This window comes from Oncorhynchus keta, chromosome 18, assembly GCF_023373465.1.
Source record: "Oncorhynchus keta strain PuntledgeMale-10-30-2019 chromosome 18, Oket_V2, whole genome shotgun sequence".
Classification (NCBI taxonomy): Eukaryota; Metazoa; Chordata; class Actinopteri; order Salmoniformes; family Salmonidae; genus Oncorhynchus; species Oncorhynchus keta.
Window position 1 is genome coordinate 166,696 of NC_068438.1, and position 20,625 is coordinate 187,320.

Sequence of the window (20,625 nt, forward strand, 5' to 3'; positions counted from 1 at the left end):
ACCGTGCCCCAGGACTACCTGACATGAAGGCTCCTTGCTGTCCCCAGTCCACCTGACTGTGCTGCTGCTCCAGTTTCAACTGTTCTGCCTTATTATTATTCGACCATGCTGGTCATTTATGAACATTTGAACATCTTGGTCATGTTCTGTTATAATCTCTACCCGGCACAGCCAGAAGAGGACTGGCCACCCCACATAGCCCGGTTCCTCTCTAGGTTTCTTCCTAGGTTTTGGCCTTTCTAGGGAGTTTTTCCTAGCCACCGTGCTTTTACACCTGCATTGTTTGCTGTTTGGGGTTTTAGGCTGGGTTTCTGTACAGCACTTTGAGATATCAGCTGATGTACGAAGGGCTATATAAATAAATTTGATTTGATTTGATTTGATTTAACAATGACCGAAAAGTTAAGTAAACTGAAAAAGGCTGTGGAACCAGTTACTAAATAAAAATTAATTAAACTTAACGTTTTTTTACAGTGCAAGTGATTTACTATGACAGCTGATGAGGACAGAAACAAATAACAGGATGTCATGGACAGTTAAACCGCTGTTGAACCATGGCTGACTGTTCTGACAGTTAGGGAGCTGGGGGATTGGACCATGACTGCTGTGGGCCGGTTGGGACACACACATGCACATACACACATGCATACAGTGTATGACTATGGCCCGTGATGGTGTCTTGTGAACGACTCACATATGGTCTTGTGTTAATGTCGAAAGGTTGACTAAGTCAGTAGCTCTCAATTCTCTCCACAGGGACCCCCAGTCGTTCCAGAGCCAGCACACCTGATTCAGTTGGTTAATAAACATAATGAAACCTATGGAATTGTAACAATATAATATGGCTATTAAACCATTTAGAACCTTCTGAGCATGGTTATTTAAAGGTGAAATAAAATAAATCAATACAAATATTTCAGCAGCATGTGCATAGCCATGACAGTGGTGCTTAAGAGCGAATGACGATATGCGCTATGGAGATGGAGACGAGCATGTGACTAAATAAACTATCCTACCACATCCTGTCTTCGATCTCCTCCTCTCATACTCTTAACACCTTTCCTCGTGTTTTTTACTCACTTGTTTCACATCTACATTGCCCCTGTTGGTAGCACTCTAAAGCTTTCTGCTTCAAACCCCTAACTTCCTGTGTCTCTCCCCCATCTTTCTCGTTCTCTCCCTCTGCCTCTGTCTTGTTCCCTCTCTCTGACTCTCTCCCATCTCGCTCTTTCTCTCTCTCCCTCTATGTCCGTATCTCCATTTCCTTCTCTATGGATCTTCAGTGTTTATTTTTTCCATTGATAAGGCTGCACACTAAAAACAAATGGTTCTATATAGTGACAAATAAGGGTCTTTGGCTTGTAACCATAGCAGATCCTTTTTGGTGCTATATGGAACCTTTTTTTGACGGTTCTATAAATAACCAGGTAGGCTAGTTGTGAACAAGTTCTCACTTACAACTGCGACCTGGCCAAGATAAAGAAAAGCAGTGCGACACAAACAACAACAGAGGTACACATGGAATAAACAAACATACAGTCAATAACACAATAGAGAAAAAGTCTATATACAGTGTGTGCAAATGAGGTAAGATAAGGGAGGTAGGCAATAAATAGGCCATAGTGGCAAAATAATTACAATTGAGCAATTAAACACTGGAGTGAAAGATGTGCAAAAGATGAATGTGCAACTAGAGATATTGGGGTGCAAAGGAGCAAAAAAAATTATAACAGTATGGGGATGATGTAGTTGGATAGGCTATGTACAGGTGCAGTGATCTGTGAGCTCTGTGCATCTGTACATGCTCTGACAGCTGGTGCTTAATGTTAGTGAGGGAGATATGGGTCTCCAGCTTCAATGATTTTTGCAATTCGTTCCAATTATTAGCAACAGAGAACTGGAAAGAATGGAGGAATTAGCTTTGGGGGTGACCAGTGAAATATACCTGCTGGAGCCTGTGCTACGGTTGGGTGCTGCTATGGTCACCAGTGAGCTGAGATAAGGTGGGGCTTTACCTAGCAAAGACTTATAGATGACCTGGAGCCAGTGGGTTTGGCGACGAATGTGAAGAGAGGGACAGCCAATGACAGCATACAGGTCGCAGTGGTGGGTAGTATATGGGGCTTTTTTGACAAAACGGATGGCACTGTGATAGACTGCATCCAATTTACTGAGTAGAGTGTTTGAGGCTATTTTGTAAATGACATCGCCATAGTCAAGGATCGACAGTATAGTCAGTTTTACGAGGGTAAGTTTGGCAGCATGAGTAAAGGATGCTTTGTTGCGAAATAGGAAGCCGATTCTAGATTTAATTTTGGATTGGAGATGCTTAATGTGAGTCTGGAAGGAGAGTTTACAGTCTAACCAGACACCTAGGTATTTGTAGTTGTCCACATATTCTAAGTCAGAACCGTCCAGAGTAGTGATGCTGGACGGGCGGGCAGGTGTGGGCAGCAATCGGTTGAAGAGCATGCATTTAGTTTTGCTTGCATTTAAGAGCAGTTGGAGGCCACAGAAGGAGAGTTTTATGGCATTGAAGCTTGTCTGGAGGTTAGTTAACACAGTGTCCAAAGAAGGGCCAGAGGTATACAGAATGGTGTCGTCTGCTTAGAGGTGGATCAGAGAATCACCAGCAGCAAGAGCGACATCATTGATGTATACAGAGAAAAGAGTCGGCCGGAGAATTGAACCCTGTGGCACCGCCATAGAGACTGCCAGGGGTCCGGACAACAGGCCCTCCGATTTGACACACTCTGTCTGAGAAGTAGTTGGTGAACCAGGCGAGGCAGTCATTTGAGAAACCAAGGCTGTTGAGTAATGTCATTAAGAATGTGGTGATTGACAGTGTCGAAAGCCTTGACCAGGTTGATGAATACAGCTGCACAGTATTGTCTCTTATCGATGGAGGTCATGATATCGTTTAGGACCTTGAGCGTGGCTGAGGTGCACCCATGACCAGCTCAGAAACCAGATTGCACAGCTGAGAAGGTACGGTGGGATTCGAAATGGTCGGTGATCTGTTTGTTAACTTGGCTTTCGAAGAACTTAGAAAGGCAGGGTAGGATAGATATATGTCTGTAGCAGTTTGGGTCTAGAGTGTCTCTTCAATAGGGGGATGACCGCGGCAGCTTTCCAATCTTTGGGGATCTCAGACGATACTAAGGAGAGGTTGAACAGGCCAGTAATAGGGGTTGCAATAATTGTGTCTGATAATTTTAGAAAGAGAGAATCCAGATTGTCTAGCCCTGCTGATTTGTAGGGGTCCAGATTTTTCAGCTCATTCAGAACATCAGCTGTCTGGATTTGGGTGAAGGAGAAATTGGGGAGGTTTGGGCAAGTTGCTGTGAGGGGCGCAGGGCTGTTGACCAGGGCAGGGGTGGCCAGGTGGAAAGCATGGCCATCCATAGAGAAATGCTTTTTGAAATTCTCAATTATTGTGGAATTATCTGTGGTGACCGTGTTTCCAAGCCTCCCGCAGCTGGGAGGAGGTTCTCTTATTCTCCATGGACTTTACAGTGTCCCAGAACTTTTTGGGGTTTGTAGTGCAGGATGCAAATTTCTGTTTGAAAAAGCTAGCCTTTGCTTTCCTAACTGCCTGTGTATATTGGTTCCTAACTTCCCTGAAAAGTTGCATATCGCGGGGGGCTATATGATGCTAATGCAGTACGCCACTGAAGTGAAACACTGGCTAAATCTGTTCCTGGTTCTAAATTTTTTGAATGCGGCATGCTTATTTAAGATTGTGAGAAAAGCACTTTTAAAGAATAACCAGGCATCGTCTACTGACGGAATGAGGTCAATATCCTTCCAGGATACCCGGGCCAGGTCGATTAGAAAGGCCTGCGCGCTGAAGAGTTTTAAGGAGCGTTTGCAAGTGATGAGAGGTGGTCGTTTGTCTGCAGACCCATTACGGACGCAAGCAATGAGGCAGTGATCGCTGAAATCCTGGTTGAAGACAGCAGAGGTGTATTTGGAGGGCAGGTTGGTTAGGATGATATCTATGAGGTTGCCTGTGTTTTCAGATTTGGGCTTGTACCTGGTAGGTTCATTGATAATTTGTGTGAGATTGAGGGCATCAACCTTAGATTGTAGGATGGCTGGGGTGTGAAGCATGTTTAGGTCACCTAACAGCACGAGCTCTGAAGATAGATGGGGGCAATCAATTCACATATGGTTTCCAGGGCACAGTTGGGGGCAGAAGGTGGTCTATAGCAAGTGGCAATGGTGAGAGACTTGTTTCTGGAAAGGTGGATTTTTAAAAGTAGAAGCTGAAATTGTTTTCGCACAGACCTGGATAGTAAAGAAAGAACTCTACAGGCTATCTCTGCAATAGATTGCAACTCCACCCCTTTGGCAGTTCTATCTTGTCAGAAAAGGTTATAGTTAGGGATGGACATTTCAGGGTTTTTGGTGGCCTTCCTAAGCCAGGATTCAGACACAGCTAGGTGTGCTAAAGCAGTGAATAAAACAAACTTAGGGAGGAGGCTATTAATGTTAACATGCATGAAACCAAGGCTTTTACAGTTACAGAAGTCAACAAATGAGAGCGCCTGGGGGAATGGGAGTGGAGCTAGGCACTGCAGGGCCTGGATTAACCTCTACATGACCAGAGGAGCAGAGGTGGAGTAGGATAAGGGTACGGCTAAAGGCTAAAAGAGCTGGTCGTCTAGGACGTTCGGGACAGAGAGTAAAAGGAGCAGATTTCTGGGCGCAGTATGATATATATTATATGCATAATGTACAGACAAAGGTATGGTAGGATGTGAATACAGTTGAGGTAAACCTAGGCATTGAGAGACGGTGAGAGAGGTATTGTCTCTAGAGACATCAATTAAACCAAGTGAGGTCACTGCAAGTGTGGATGGTGGGACAAGAGGGTTAGCTGAGGCATATTGAGCAGGGCTGGAGGCTCTACAGTGAAATAAGACAATAATCACTAACCGAAACAGCAATGGACAAGGGATATTGACATTAGGCATGCATACTCGAGTGATCATAGGGTCCAATGAGTAGCTGGACGGGCTGGAGACACGGCGATTCAGACAGCCAGCGTGCCGGGGCTAGCAGAAGGGCCTTAGAGGGTCTGTTGCTGTAGCCCCCTCATGCAGTTACGTCGGCAGACCAGTCGTGCTGGATCAGCAGGTGTCCGTGCAGTGAAAGGGTCCAGGCCAATTGGCAAAATAGGATTAGTAGCCCAAGAAATTGACTGATGGACCACTACAGCTAACAGTCCGGTATGCTCTAGATAGTTAGCGGTCCGCGGCTAGCAAATGGACATTCAGGGGATGTTTTAAAAAAAAACTCGGGCGGATTACGTTGGTAGTCCAGACAAGTTGGATCAGCGGGGCTCCGTAACAGCAATAAAAGGGTATACGTATTGTAGCTCAAGGAGTGGCTAATGGTCCTCTTCAGCTAGCCGGGAGATGGGCGTAGCATAGGCTAGCTCCAGGCTAATTGGTGCTCACTTCGGGAAAGGGACATTAGCAGGAGAAGCCAATTGGATAGCAGCTAGCAAGCCACGGTGATCCAGGTGAAGAGGTTCAGAGCTTACGGTGGGAATCCGGTGATATGGAGAAAAAGGAGTCCGGTAAGCTCTTGGTTTAGACTCGCTGTACAGACTGGCAGGAGTTGTCCTGGCTAGAGGTTAGCTGATGACCGCTAGCAGGGGCTAGCTTACTACTAGCTAGTACTTAGTTAGCTGGCTAGCTTCTGCTGGGGTTTCCAGTTCTGAGGTAAAGAAAATAGCAGATCCATACCACATTGGGTGAGGCGGGTTGCAGGAGAGTATGTTGAAGTTGGGGTTAAGAAAAATATGAAGAAATATATGCCAACAAACAATATATAAAATTATGTATATAAAGATATATACAAGATGAAAACAAAACACGTCTGACTGCTACGCCATCTTGGATGTTACATGACCGGCCAATGCTGCAGAACAGATCAACTAATTATCATACAGAAGCTATAACTCATGCCCTTTTGTCAACAATACAAAACCATTTTTTTAAATGGTGTGACCTCAAAGGATGCTCTGGTCCATCTCACACGGATGGTTGCAGATATAATTAAATTAAATGACTCAGAGCTGGAATATTCCGCCAGTAAATTAGCAGCAGAACATACACACACAGGTATGCAAGCATGGGCGTGCACTCACCCAATCACATACGCACGCATGCACATACGCGCAAGCACGCACACACACTTTACTGAGAGGACAACACACACTTTACTGAGAGGACATCTCAGGTTACGTCCAAATGGCACCCTATTTCAAAAGTAGTGCACTAAATAGGGAGCAATTTGGAACACGCCCTTAGACTGGCACTGCTTCCTGACTGTTGTTGAAGAGGAGTAATTCTACACCAGCGCACAGTTAATTTAGTCCTGTTAGCTTTTTCTCTGTATGGTTGAACAAAAAGACACCGTTGACAAGCTGCATCAAAACAGACTACTGGGAGAAAGCCATATCTCTCTTCTGAATTGCTAACACAATCCCATTTGGACAAGCATAATATTGTTAACTGTATGGATATACACACAAGCACAAACAAGTATACACACATGCACGTACACACAAGCATACACACACACACATACACACACACTCCCTCATTAAGCTTCAGTGGCTTTCCTGCTAGTAGGGCAGCTAAAGGGGAACAAACAGGGTCACAGTAACCTCTGGTACAAGCATACGCACATACACGCATGCACATACAAACATACACACACACTTAAACACTTGCTCTTTAAGCTTTAGTGGCTCCCCCGTCCCGTCCTCGACTTTGGTGATGTCATCTATAAAATAGCCTCCAACACTCTACTCAACAAACTGGATGCAGTCTATCACAGTGCCATCCGTTTTGTCACCAAAGCCCCATACACTACCCACCATTGCGACCTGTACGCTCTCGTTGGTTGGCCCTCGCTTCATATTAAATGTAAATACTGCTCATCGCCAAACCCACTGGCTACAGGTTATCTACAAGTCTCTGCTACGTAAAGCCCCGCCTTATCTCAGCTCACTGGTCACCATAGCAGCACCCACTCGTAGCATGCGCTCCAGCAGGTATATCTCACTGGTCACCCCCAAAGCCAATTCCTCCTTTGGTCGTCTTTCCTTCCAGTTCTCTGCTGCCCATGACTGGAACGAATTGCAAAAATCTCTGAAGCTGGAGACTCACATCTCCCTCATTAGCTTTAAGCACCAGCTGTCAGAGCAGCTTACAGATCACTGAACCTGTACATAGCCCATCTGTAAACAGCCCATCTATCTAGCTACCTCATCCCCATACTGGTATTTATTTATTTATTTTGCTCCTTTGCACTCCAGTATCTCTACCTGCACATTCATCTTCTGCCGATCTACCTTTCCAGTGTTTAATTGCTATATTAACTTACCTAATTTGCCCTCACTGTATATGGACTTTTTGTTCTCTTTTGTTCGACTGTATGTTTTGTATATTCCATGTGTAACTCTGTGCTGTTTTATGTGTCGAATTACTACGCTTTACCTTGGCCAGGTCGCAGTTACAAATGAGAACTTGTTCTCAACTAGCCTACCTGGTTAAATAAAGGTGAAATAAAATTAAAATAAAAAAGTAGGGCTGAAGGGGAACAAACAGGGTCACAGTAACCTCTGGTATATTATGGAGTGAGACTGGCATCCCAGTACTGAATAGTTTTAATTCAACATTCGATGGAGTATAAAGTTCTGCATGCACCGGAAGCAGCAAGGTATTTACCAGAACTGCACTGACCTAGGGCCCTCAGCCCCAGATGGCACTCTATTCCTTTCATTGGAACTCTATTCCCTTCATAGTGCACAAGGGCCCTGGTAAAAAGTAGTGCACTATAAAGGGAATAGGGTGCCATTTGGGACACATCCCTGGTCTGCCCACTTAGCAAGACAAGCTGATTCAGCTGGCCTCAAAAACCACACAGCACTGTAGATGCTGACTAGCCTGGTCCAAATCAATTTGATTTGATTTTTTTGTTGTAGGCAGAAATTGCTGTGTGGCTGGGCATGAGTAAAAGTGACTGGGACAACAATTTTCCAGCAAAAATACCCTGACATATTTCAGTGAAAATTTGTGCAATAACATTGCATAATTTAACACATAACACAGGATAAATGTGACCACAAAGTTCCCTTGGGAAACAAGCCTGTTATTAGGCCTATTGCCAAGTAGGCAGCGCAACTACACAAGTTATAATTACTGTCAACACCACAGAAAGAAACAGGCTGACTGTCCGAGTCTGACAGTAAACAAACATAATGAAATTGGCTACACAACGTCATAGGCGGTGCGTGAGTTCCATGTTTGGGGAAGCAGCGAGGAAAACAGAGGAGGCAAACAGTTTTAGGAGGATTCGGGAAAAAATGTGGCTTTTATAAACACATTTCGTGCAATTCTACGTCACTTTACATGTCTGGAGACACTATCAGAATCTTTAATAATAGGCATTCTACAAAAATAACAGCACGGTCATACTCTGCTGATACTGACAAACTGAGATCAATAAAAATGACCTTGTCTTGAATGAATCTAATCTAGGGCTACAAAAAAGGGAGATACATATTATACAATATGAGGAAATTATTGTTCTAAATGTTCCATTGACTGACTCATCCAATGATAAAGATGGTATGCGCACTCTGTCACACCCTGATCTGTTTCACCTGTCCTTGTGATAGTCTCCACCCCCTCCAGGTGTCACTTATTATCCCCGGTGTATATATCCCTGTGTTTCCTGTCTCTCTGTGCCAGTTTGTCTTGTTTGCCAAGTCAACCAACAGTTTTCCTTGCTCCTATTTTTCCCAGTTGGTTCTAGTCCTCCTGGTTTTGACCCTTGCCTGTCCTGACTCCGTACCCTTCTGCTTGACCACTCTGCCTGTTCTGTTTTCAAGCCTGCCTATCCCCTTCTACTGTTTGGACTCTGATCTGGTCACTGAACCCTTGCCTGGCCTGCCCTTGAGACTGCCTTTCATCTGGTACTGTTTTGGACCCGGTTTATGAACTCAACTGTCCCCTTTTGCCTACCCCTTGGATTAATAAATATTGGTGCTCAACCATCTGCTTCCTGTGTCTGCATTTGGGTATCGCCTTGTGTCCTTATACACTCACCAGGGATATGGTTGACACTCTCCACTAGTGCAAAGAGATTCGTCCTGGTGTAGCCTACTAATGGGAATAAACTACTGCCAGTATGATACTGTAAAAACAACAGGATTTCTTTAGTGTACACTATTCTTTTAAAAATAATTAGAAAGGATCATTCAGAATATATGTGACTTTTCTGTTTATGCGATTTAACTTTTAAATGTTGCCAAAGGTCTAGGGTTATTTTAGATGCTTCTCACTGACAGTCACAACTCGCTGTCAAAATTGCAGATTTCGACTGTAGGCTTCTGATTTACCATTTGATTGCGATGTAACCAATTAGATCTCAGGAACCTCCTACTGCATTTTCAACCGTTCTGATGAGTCAGGAGACAATACAACCAACAAATCAAGTTCATTTTTATTGTATTTTTTAATATATTTTAAGCCAGCTTGATTGGGTGGGCCATTATTAAATCTGGCAGGGCCTGGTCCAAGACCCGTTTGTGCTGTCTAGTGTTTGGCCATACAGCCTCAACAGATCTGGGAACAGACTCTATATGCTGACCTGAACAGACCAGCAAATAAACTAGAACCAGGCCTGTCAACACTTCCACCATACAAAACTGTCAACACTGTTAACAGATTTGGGCTCCTGAGTGGCGCAGCAGTCTAAGGCACTGCATCTCAGTGCTTGAGGTGTCACTACAGACACCCTGGTTCAATTCCAGGCTGTATCACAACCGGCTGTGATTGGGAGTCCCATAGGGTGGCGTACGATTGGACCAGCATCATCCGGGTTTGGCCGGTGTAGTCCGTCATTGTAAATAATAATTGTTTTTAACTGACTTGCCTAGTTAAATTAAAAATGTAAAAATTGACACTCCCAACACTGTCAACAAGGTCATGAAATAGTGTGGTATGTTTACAGTATGCAATGTGTGTCTGTCTGTGTATTGTGTACAAACAACTCACCCAGCAGGTGTTTGAGGAGAGCCTGGTTCTGGTCCCAGATGCTGTTGAAGGTGCTCCAGCGAGAGCGTCCATCAGGGAGGGGGTTCTTGCGTACCCAGCCCCCGCAGGCGTACTGGTAGAAGTCATGGCAGGGGTCGGCGCTGCGGTCCAGGGCCTCTACGATCTTACTGGCCACCGTAATACAGGCCTCAGTCAGACACAGGCTTCGCGCTGGGTCTGGTTTCAAGGTAGAAAAACAGAATTCTATAATGCTTTATAAAGCCTGCTGGTACAGTATAATGCTTTATGATGTGGTTATAATGCAAGTTCACAAGACTTTTGTCACAAGCATGTATGACTCCATAATGTCTGAATAATCCCTCATAATGATACTGCTAAACACCAGCCAGCTGAAATGTTGATACACAGAGAGACATAACATATTATAAGCCTTATTATAAGACATAACACTTGTGTGCTTGTGTGTGTGCTTGCGCGCCTGTGTCCGTGCGTGTAACCAAAGGCCTCGCCTGTGTTGTAGCGCATGCCCAGCGTGACAGCACATCCGAACAGGGCGAGGAGAGAGCAGAGCAGCACACCAGCCAGCACTACCTCCATTTGAGTCCTCCTGCCCATGGGGCCGAGGAGCTGGATGCCGCCCTTCCGAAAGCCAACCTGTGGAAACACATGAGCCAGAGACAGAAGAGAGGATGGGATGACATCACATGTATCACAGACATAGTCAAGAGGGCTTCCATTCTTGCAGAACTGTAGTGAAGTTCTAACACTCCCAGCACATTTCCAAATCTCCATATCGGAGACCGGGGTTCAATCCCCACAGTTTTTTACCCACCTGCCTGTATCCCCTTCTGATTTGCATACTGTCTAAATAAATATATCCAGTGCATTCGGGAAAGTATTCTGGCCCCTTGACTTCTTCCACATTTTGTTACGTTCAAGTCTTATTCTAAAATGCATAAAATTGTTTTTTTCACCCTCATCAATCCACACACAATACCCCTTAATTGGGCGGCATGTCGCCTAATGCTCAAATCCCCGAGCTGACAAGGTAAAAATCTGTTGTTCTGCCACTGGACAAGGCAGTTAACCCACTGTTCCCCGGTAGGCCGTCATTGAAAATAATAATTTGTTCTTAATAAATCCTGTTATGGATCATGCTAATTTTCGCAGCTTTTTGTTAAAAATCGCGCAACATTTCAAAGTCCTGCTACTCATGCCAGGAATATAGTATATGCAAACACACTCTGAAGTCTCTAAAACTGGTTAAATCGTGTCTGTGGCTATAACATAAAGTGTTTAGGAGTAAAAATCCCTCGAAAAACTGTTCTCCAAAAACACAAAAAATATATTAATCCGCCTGTCAATGTATTGTTTAAGGCGACTGCAAATAAATGAAGATGCCCTGTAAAACGCCGACAGCTTCCACACGATGTCGCCAGTGCTGGCATTTCCAGCCTACTTAATCCTTGGTTGTATGACGTTTTGGCCTTTCCTGTTTTAGTCTCTCCACAGGATGTTGTGAAAATGTAAAAGATGGACGCTGATTTCAAGACTAGCTGCTATCGAATACAGATCGCCCCGTGATGAATTGTATAGATTATTAACGTTTATTAATACCTAAAGTTGGTTTAGAAAAGTAGTTTGAAGTGATTTGTAAAAGTTTATAGCCAACTTTTGTAATTTTAAAAAGTGACGTTGCGTCTTGTAAAATGGAATATTCCTGGATCAGACCGGTCTAAGGAAAACGACATTTTGGCTATACAATGACGGATTTAATCGGGAAAAATACCCAATTGTGATGTTTATGGCATATATAGGAGTGCCAAGAAAGAAGCTCGTCAAAGGTAATGAATGTTTTATATTTTATTTCTGCGTTTTGGGTAGCGCCGGCTACCGCAAAATCTGTCGTTTTAGGTGACGTTCCAGTACTTTGGGGGTGCATGCTATCAGATAATAGCTTCTCATGCTTTCGCCGAAAAGCATTTTACAAATCTGACTCAGTGGCTAGATTCACAACGAGTGTAGCTTTAATTCAGTACCTTGCATGTGTGTTTTAATAAAAGTTTGAGTTTTATCAAAAACTATAGGTGGCGCTCTTATTTTCCGCTGATTTGATCCCGACAGCGGAACCAAATCCCTAACAAGTTCTGACCCGCCTAGTTAAATAAAGGTTACATTTTTATTAAAAAGAGACGACTCCGGGATGCTGGCCTTCTAGGCAGAGTTCCTCTGACCAGTGTCTGTGTTCTTTTTCCCATCTTAATCTTCTCTTCTTATTGGGCAGTCTGAGATATGGCTTTTTCTTTGCAACTCTGCCTAGAAGGCCAGCATCCCGTAGTCGCCCCTTCACTGTTGACGTTGAGACTGGTGTTTTGCGGGTACTATTTAATGAAGCTCCCAGTTGCTCAGTTGAGCACCGGGGCCTCCAACTCCTCTTTCTATTCTGGTTAGAGACAGTTTGCGCTGTTCTGTGAAGGGAGTATTACACACTACACGAGATCTTCAGTTTCTGTGCAATTTCTCACATGGAATAGCCTTAAATTCTCAGAACAAGAATAGACTGACGAGTTTCAGACGAAAGTTCTTTGTTTCTGGCCATTTTGAGCCTGTAATCAAACCCACAAATGCTGATGCTCCAGATACTCAACTCGTCTAAAGAAGGCACATTTTATTGCTTCTTTAGTCAGCACCACAGTTTTCAGATGTGCTAACATAATTGCAAAAGGGTTTTCTAATGATCAATTAGCCTTTTAAAATGATAAACTTGGATTAGCTAACACAACATTCTATTGGAACAACTGTACTAGGCGTAGTCGGAAGTTAACATACACTTGGGTTGGAGTCATTAAAACTAATTTTTCAACCACTCCACACATTTCTTGTTAACAAACTATAGTTTTGGCAAGTCGCTTAGGACATGTACTTAGTGCAATACACAAGTCATTTTTCCAACCATTGTTTACAGACCGAGTATTTCACTTATAATTCACTGTACCACAATTCCAGTGGGTCAGAAGTTTACATTCACTGAGTTGACTGTGCCTTAAACAGCTTGGAAAATTCCAGAAAATGATATCATGGCTTTAGAAGCTTCTGATAGGCTAATTGACATAATTTGAGTCAATTGGAGGTCTACCTGGGGATGTATTTCAAGGCCTACCTTCAAACTCAGTGCCTCTTTGCTTGACATCATGGGAAAATCAAAAGAAATCAGCCAAGACCTTAGAATTTTTTTTGTAGACCTCCACAAGTCTGGTTCATCCTTGGGAGCAATTTCCAAACGCCTGAATGTACCATGTTCACCTGTACAAACAATAGTACACAAGTATAAACACCATGGGACCACTTAACCATCATACCGCTCAGGAAGGAGACGTATTCTGTCTCCTAAAGATGAACATACTTTGGTGTGAAAAGTGCTAATCAATCCCAGAACAACAGCAAAGGACCTTGTGAGGAATGCTGGATGAAACAGGTACAAACGTATCTATATCCACAGTAAAACAAGTTTTATATCACGACAGAATCTGAAATGCTGCTCAGCAAGGAAGAAGCCACTGCTCCAAATCCACCATAAAAAAAGCTATACTACTGCAAATGGGGACAAAGATCGTACTTTTTGGAGAAATGTCCTCTGGTTTGATGAAACGAAATTAGAACTGTTTGGCCATAATGACCTTCGTTATGTTTGGAGGAAAAAGGGGGAGGATTGCAAGCCGAAGAACACCATCCCAACCATGAAGCATGGGGGTGGCAGCATCATGTTGTGGGGGTGCTTTGCTGCAGGAGGGACTGGTGCACTTCACAAAATAGATGGCATCATGAGGGAAGAAAATGATGTGGATATATTAAAGCAACCTCTCAAGACATCAGTCAGGAAGTTAAAGCTTGGTCGCACATGGGTCTTCCAAATGGACAATGACCTCAAGCATACTTCCAAAGGTGTGGCAAAATGGCTTAAGGACAGCAAAGTCAAGGTATTGGAGTGGCCATCACAAAGCCCTGACCTCAACCCTATAGAAATGTTGTCGGCAGACCTGAAAAACCGTTTGCGAGCAAGGAGGCCTACAAACCTGACTCAGTTACACCAGCTCTGTCAGGAGGAATGGGCCAAAATTCACCCAACTTATTGTGGGAAGCTTGTGGAAGGCTACCCGAAACGTTTGACCCAAGTTAAACAATTGAAATAAATGCTACCATATACTAATTGAGTGTATGTAAACTTCTGACCCACTGTGAATGTGATGAAAGAAATAAAAGCTGAAATAAATCATTCTCTCTACTATTATTCTGACATTTCACATTCTTAAAACAAAGTAGTGATCCTAACTGACCTAAGACAGGGAATTTGTAATTGGATTAAATGTCAGGAACTGTGAAAAACTGAGTTTAAATTTATTTGGCTAAGGTGAATGTAAACTTCTGACTTCAACTGTAGATATTCCATAACAAATCAGCTGTTTCCAGCTACAATAGTCATTTACAACATACTTTACAGCACTGCTTATATAGACAGGTGTGTGCCTTTCCAAATCATGTCCAATCAATTGAATTTACCACAGGTGGACTCCAATGAAGTTGCAAAAACATCTCAAGGATGATCAATGGAAACAGAATGCACTTAAACCTAATTTAGAGTCCCATAGAAAAGTGTCTGAATACTTAAGTAAATAATGTATTTCTGTTTTAAATTGTAATAAATTTGGAGATTATTTTTTTAATCCATTTTAATTTTAATCCATTTCAGAATATGACTAACGAAACAAAATGTGGAAAAAGTGAAGAGGTCTGAATAATTTCCAAATGTACTGTATATATATATATGTAACCCTCCGTTCCTCTTTCCGAGCGACTTTTCTAATGAATGAAATATCACTATAAAGTTAATCCCGGAACCGAGAATAAAATTTTGCAAGAGCACAGGCCAGCTCTCGATCTGGCAGTCAGTCTTTCATGAGGGACTACTATGAAGTGTAGTTTAAGAAAATGTAAAAAAAAAAAAATTTAAATAACATTGTTTTTCACTTAGGAAGGGAGGATGTGGGGATTGAACCCCGGTCTCAGGTGGGGATTAAAAAAATTAATTAAATTACTAGAACTGAATTTGCTGATAGCTTTTTTTTTAAATAATATAATTACTATGAGGGGCGGCAGCGTAGCCTAGTGGTTAGAGCGTTGGACTAGTAACCGGAAGGTTGCGAGTTCAAACCCCTGAGCTGACAAGGTACAAATCTGTCGTTCTGCCCCTGAACAGGCAGTTAACCCACTGTTCCCAGGCCGTCATTGAAAATAAGAATATGTTCTTAACTGACTTGCCTGGTTAAATAAAGGTAAAATTTAAAAAAAATAATAATAATTAGATACAGTGCCTTGCGAAAGTATTCGGCCCCCTTGAACTTTGCGACCTTTTGCCACATTTCAGGCTTCAAACATAAAGATATAAAACTGTATTTTTTGTGAAGAATCAACAACAAGTGGGACACAATCATGAAGTGGAATGACATTTATTGGATATTTCAAACTTTATCAAATCAAAAACTGAAAAATTGGGCGTGCAAAATTATTCAGCCCCTTTACTTTCAGTGCAGCAAACTCTCTCCAGAAGTTCAGTGAGGATCTCTGAATGATCCAATGTTGACCTAAATGACTAATGATGATAAATACAATCAACCTGTGTGTAATCATGTCTCCGTATAAATGCACCTGCACTGTGATAGTCTCAGAGGTCCGTTAAAAGCGCAGAGAGCATCATGAAGAACAAGGAACACACCAGGCAGGTCTGAGATACTGTTGTGAAGAAGTTTAAAGCCGGATTTGGATACAAAAAGATTTCCCAAGCTTTAAACATCCCAAGGAGCACTGTGCAAGCGATAATATTGAAATGGAAGGAGTATCAGACCACTGCAAATCTACCAAGACCTGGCCGTCCCTCTAAACTTTCAGCTCATACAAGAAGACTGATTAGAGATGCAGCCAAGAGGCCCATGATCACTCTGGATGAACTGCAGAGATTTACAGCTGAGGTGGGAGACTCTGTCCATAGGACAACAATCGTATATTGCACAAATCTGGCCTTTATGGAAGAGTGGCAAGAAGAAAGCCATTTCTTAAAGATATCCATAAAAATTGTTGTTTAAAGTTTGCCACAAGCCACCTGGGAGACACACCAAACATGTGGAAGAAGGTGCTCTGGTCAGATGAAACCAAAATTTAACTTTTTGGCAACAATGCAAAACGTTATGTTTGGCGTAAAAGCAACACAGCTCATCACCCTGAACACACCATCCCCACTGTCAAACATGCTTTTCTTCAGCAGGGACAGGGAAGATGGTTAAAATTGATGTCACCATCTCTTATGACCGAAAAGAGCTTCTGGATATCAGGATAGCGATTACTTACCTCTTACTGGTTGAAGATGTTTTCTTTAACGAGTAGGACGCAAAGGAATTATTTCAGACAACCGACAAGGCCAGAATCCCGTCATTCGCATGAGAAAGAGACAGAGATATAGGACGTAGGTCAGGGTGCCTTGTAAGGATCTGATGGCGAGTGGGTAATCTGCCTCTACCGTCAGTCCTATTAGCCAACGTACAATCATTGGATAACAAAATAAACAAGCTACGATCACGAATATCCTACCAACGGGATAATAAAAACTGTAACATATTTTATTTCATAGAGTTGTGGCTGAACAATGGCATGGATAAAATACAACTTATGGGGTTTACGCTGCATTGGCAAGATAGAACAGCTGCCTCCAGTAAGACAAGGGGTGGCGGTCTGTGTATATTTGTAAACATATTAAGGAAGTCTCGAGGTTTTGCTCGCCTGAGTTAGAGTATCTCATGATAAGCAGTAGACCACACTATTTACCAAGAGAGATTTGATCTATATTTTCTGTAGCTGTCTATTTACCACCACAAACTGATGCTGGCACTAAATCCACACTCAATGAGCTGTATAAGGCCATAAGAAAACAGGAAAATGCTCATTCAGAGGCCGGTGCTCCTAGTGGAACTTTAATGTAGGGAATCTTAAAATGGGAATCCTTTTTACCTAATTTCTACCAGAATGTTAAATGTGCAACCAGAGGGGAAAAAACTCTAGACCATCTTTACTCCACACACAGAGATGTGTACAAAGCTCTCCCTCGCCCTCCATTTGGCAAATCTGACCATGATTATATCCTCCTGATTCCTGCTTACAATCTAAAACTAAAGCAGGAAGCACCAGTGACTCGTCAATAAAGAAATGGTCAGATGACGCAAATGCTAAGCTACAAGACTGTTTTGCTAGCACAGACTGGAATATGTTCCGGGATTCTTCTGATGGCATTGAGGAGTACACCACATCAGTCACTGGCTTCATCAATAAGTGCATCGATGACGTTGTCCCCACAGTGAATGTTCGTACATACCCCAACCAGAAACCATGTATTACAGGCAACATCCGCACTGAGCTAAAGGGTAGAGCTGCCGCTTTCAAAGAGCGGGAGACTAATCCGTACACTTATAAGAAATCCCACTATGCCCTCAGATGAACCATCAAAACAAGCAAAGCGTCAAAACAGGATTAAGATTGAATCCTACTACACGGGCTCTGATGCTCGTCGGATGTGGCAGGGCTTGAAAACTATTACGGACTACAAAAGGAAACCCAGATGCGAGCTGCCAGTGACGCGTTCCTACCAGACGAGATAAATGCCTTTTATGCTCGCTTCGAGGCAAGCAACACTGAAGTATGCATGAGAGCACCAGCTGTTCTGGATGACTGTGTGATAATGCTTTCGGTAGCCGATATGAACAAAACCTTTAAACAGGTCAACATTCACAAAGCAGCTGGGCCAGATGGATTACCAGGGTGTGTACTCAAAGCATGTGAGGACCAACTGTCAAGGACTAAACACCTCCCTCTTCATCTGGATCCTGGACTTCATGACGGGCCACAACCAGGTGGTAAGAGTAGGCAACAACACGTCCGCCACACTGATCCTTAATTAACACAGGGGCCCCTCGGGAGGGTGTACTTAGTCCCCTCCTGTAATTCCCTGTTCACCCATGACTGCGTGGCCAAACACGACTCCAACACCAACATTAAGTTTGCTGACGACACAACAGTGGTAGGCCTGATCATCGACAACGATGAGACAGCCTATAGGGAGGAGGTCAGAGACCTGGCCATGTGGTGCCAGGATAACAACCTCTCCCTCAACGTGATCAAGACAAAGGAGATGATTTTGTGGACTACAGGAAAAGGAAGACTGAGCACGCCCCCATTCTCATCGACGGGGCTGTAGTGGAGCAGGTTGAGACCTTCAAGTATTTGGTGTCCACATCACCAACAAACTATCATGGTCCAAACACACCAAGACAGTCGTGAAGAGGGCACGGAAAAGCCCCCTAAGGAGACTGAAAAGATTTGGCATGGGTCCTCAGATCCTCAAAAGGTTCCACAGCTGCACCATCGAGAGCATGGTTGCATCACCACCTGGTATGGCACAACTGCTTGGCCTCTGACCGCAAGGCACTACAGAGGGTAGTGCATACCGCCCAGTATATCACTGGGGCCAAGCTTCCTGCCATCCAGGACCTCTTATACCAGGCCCTAAACATTGTCAAAGACTCCAGCCACCCTAGTCATAGACTGTTCTCTCTGCTATCGCACGGCAAGTGGTACCAGGGCGCCAAGTCTAGGTACAAAGGGCTTCTTAACAGCTTCTACCCCAAGCCATAAGACTCCTAAACAGCTAATCAAATCGCTACCCAGACTATTATTTTACGTTGATGCTACTCTCTGGTTATTATCTACGCATAGTCACTTAACTCTACCTTCATGTACATACAGTATTACCTCAATTACCTCGACTAACCTGTGCCCCCGCACATTGACTATGTACCGGTACCCCATGTATATAGCCTCGCTACAGTTATTTTACTGCTGCTCTTTAATTATTTGTTATTTTTATTTGTATGTCTTATTTATCTATTTTTTACCGAACAGTTATTTTTCTTAAAACTGCAGTGTTGGTTAATGGATTGTAAGGAAGCAGTTCACTGTAAGGTCTGTTGTATTCGGCGCATGTAACAAATAACATTTGATTTGATTCACCTTGTCAGTCTATGTCATGGAAAGAGCAGGTGTTCTGGAATTATTTGTATTTTGGTTGTTCAGTAAAACAATTCTCGGAGCAGGCTCATCTTGCCCAACTGCCATAAATTGTCTATCTCGAACAATGGGGAGGAATAGTTTTAGGCTATTGTTTGGTTTTCACTTTTTTTATTATCTGCCCAATGTGAAAACCACAGAGCAGGCTCAACTTGCGCAACTGCTCGGTTCAATTGCTCCAGACAATAGGGCAACCCTTAATGTCAATTTCTGTGAATAGCCAGGAGCGTTACCACTGTTCCACAGGCTCTGCACACATTACATGTCTAAAGGTAATGTACTACTACTGTTTATCAGCAGCGATAATCGGCTGAACTTTCTTCACATTTGTCTTCAGACATCTAGAATAAAGTTCTCTCTAAAAACAGTACTGTACGATTACATTTAGTTCAGACAGTTTATGATGACATTACAAAAGACAGCCTATCCTCAGATAAATTTGCAATGCTTCGACCAAATACAAGAGAATGCGAGAGAAAGGCATGACAAATCCATTGTCTGCCAAATAAAATAAAAATCATACTTTCTGTTTCTGATCGTTGGGCTAATCTAACAGCAGCTTAAACCCAGATTCGGTGTAATAATGCTCTGGGGTGAAGTACCCCCTAGGTACCTTAACCATTAGTGGGGAAAATGCTAAATGGACCCAGGATCCACATCTAGTTCAACTTCACTCTAATAACAGACTGACACTGTGTGGAGCCTCCTCCATTTCCATTGACCTCTGCTCCCCCTCCCCTCACATCAACCACTGAGCTCAGACTGACCTCCACACTGTCCGGAGACATGCTCCCATCAGCTGGGTTGTCTGTCGCCTCCTCCTCAAATGTTGCACGCTTGTAGCTGGACATCTGCATGGAGAAGGAAGAAAGGAGAGTTAGCACCAGTAATAGTAGGAGAAATAAAAATAATAAGTTGCGCTTTCACCAGATAGAGAGTAAGAAGTGCAGAGAAGTGACAGGACTTCAGTGACATACGTACACGTCTTAGAATGAAGGAATGTATTAGAGAAAACCAACAAGCCACCCATGAGAGCGAGGGAGAAAGGGAGGAGAAAGGAAAAGGGAGAGACACCCCCCATGCGGTTTCTCATCTCTGCCATTCCGTCACAATGCATTACCCTCTCTTCCCACACTAAGGTGTGTGTATGTTTGGTGATGGAACACAGAACACAGGCGTATGTATGAGTACGACCTGATCTTGATGTGCTTGGTGAAATGATGATAGTCATTTCTGTCCTTTGTAGTATGGTGTCACGCCCTGACCATAGAGAGCTGTTTATTCTCTGTTGGTTGGAGCATGATAGTGACTAGGGTGGGTCATCTAGGTGATTAATGGTTTATGTTGGCCTGGTATGGTTCCCAATCAGACACAGCTG

The 20,625-nt window shown here is 43.3% G+C and overlaps 1 protein-coding gene across 7 annotated transcripts in view; it reads right to left on the reverse strand.

Annotated features, from left to right (window-relative positions):
- LOC118397007 (endothelin-converting enzyme 2) overlaps positions 1 to 20,625 on the reverse strand; it is a 78,311-nt gene that overhangs the window by 33,885 nt on the left and 23,801 nt on the right. For all 7 annotated transcript variants that reach the window (XM_052467084.1, XM_052467085.1, XM_052467081.1 and 4 more), the window contains 3 exons: positions 20,015 to 20,098; positions 10,592 to 10,736; positions 10,083 to 10,298 (listed from right to left, as the gene is read on the reverse strand). In XM_052467084.1, the coding sequence (XP_052323044.1) occupies positions 10,083 to 10,298; positions 10,592 to 10,736; positions 20,015 to 20,098 (445 nt within the window). The remainder of the gene's footprint in view (positions 1 to 10,082; positions 10,299 to 10,591; positions 10,737 to 20,014; positions 20,099 to 20,625) is intronic.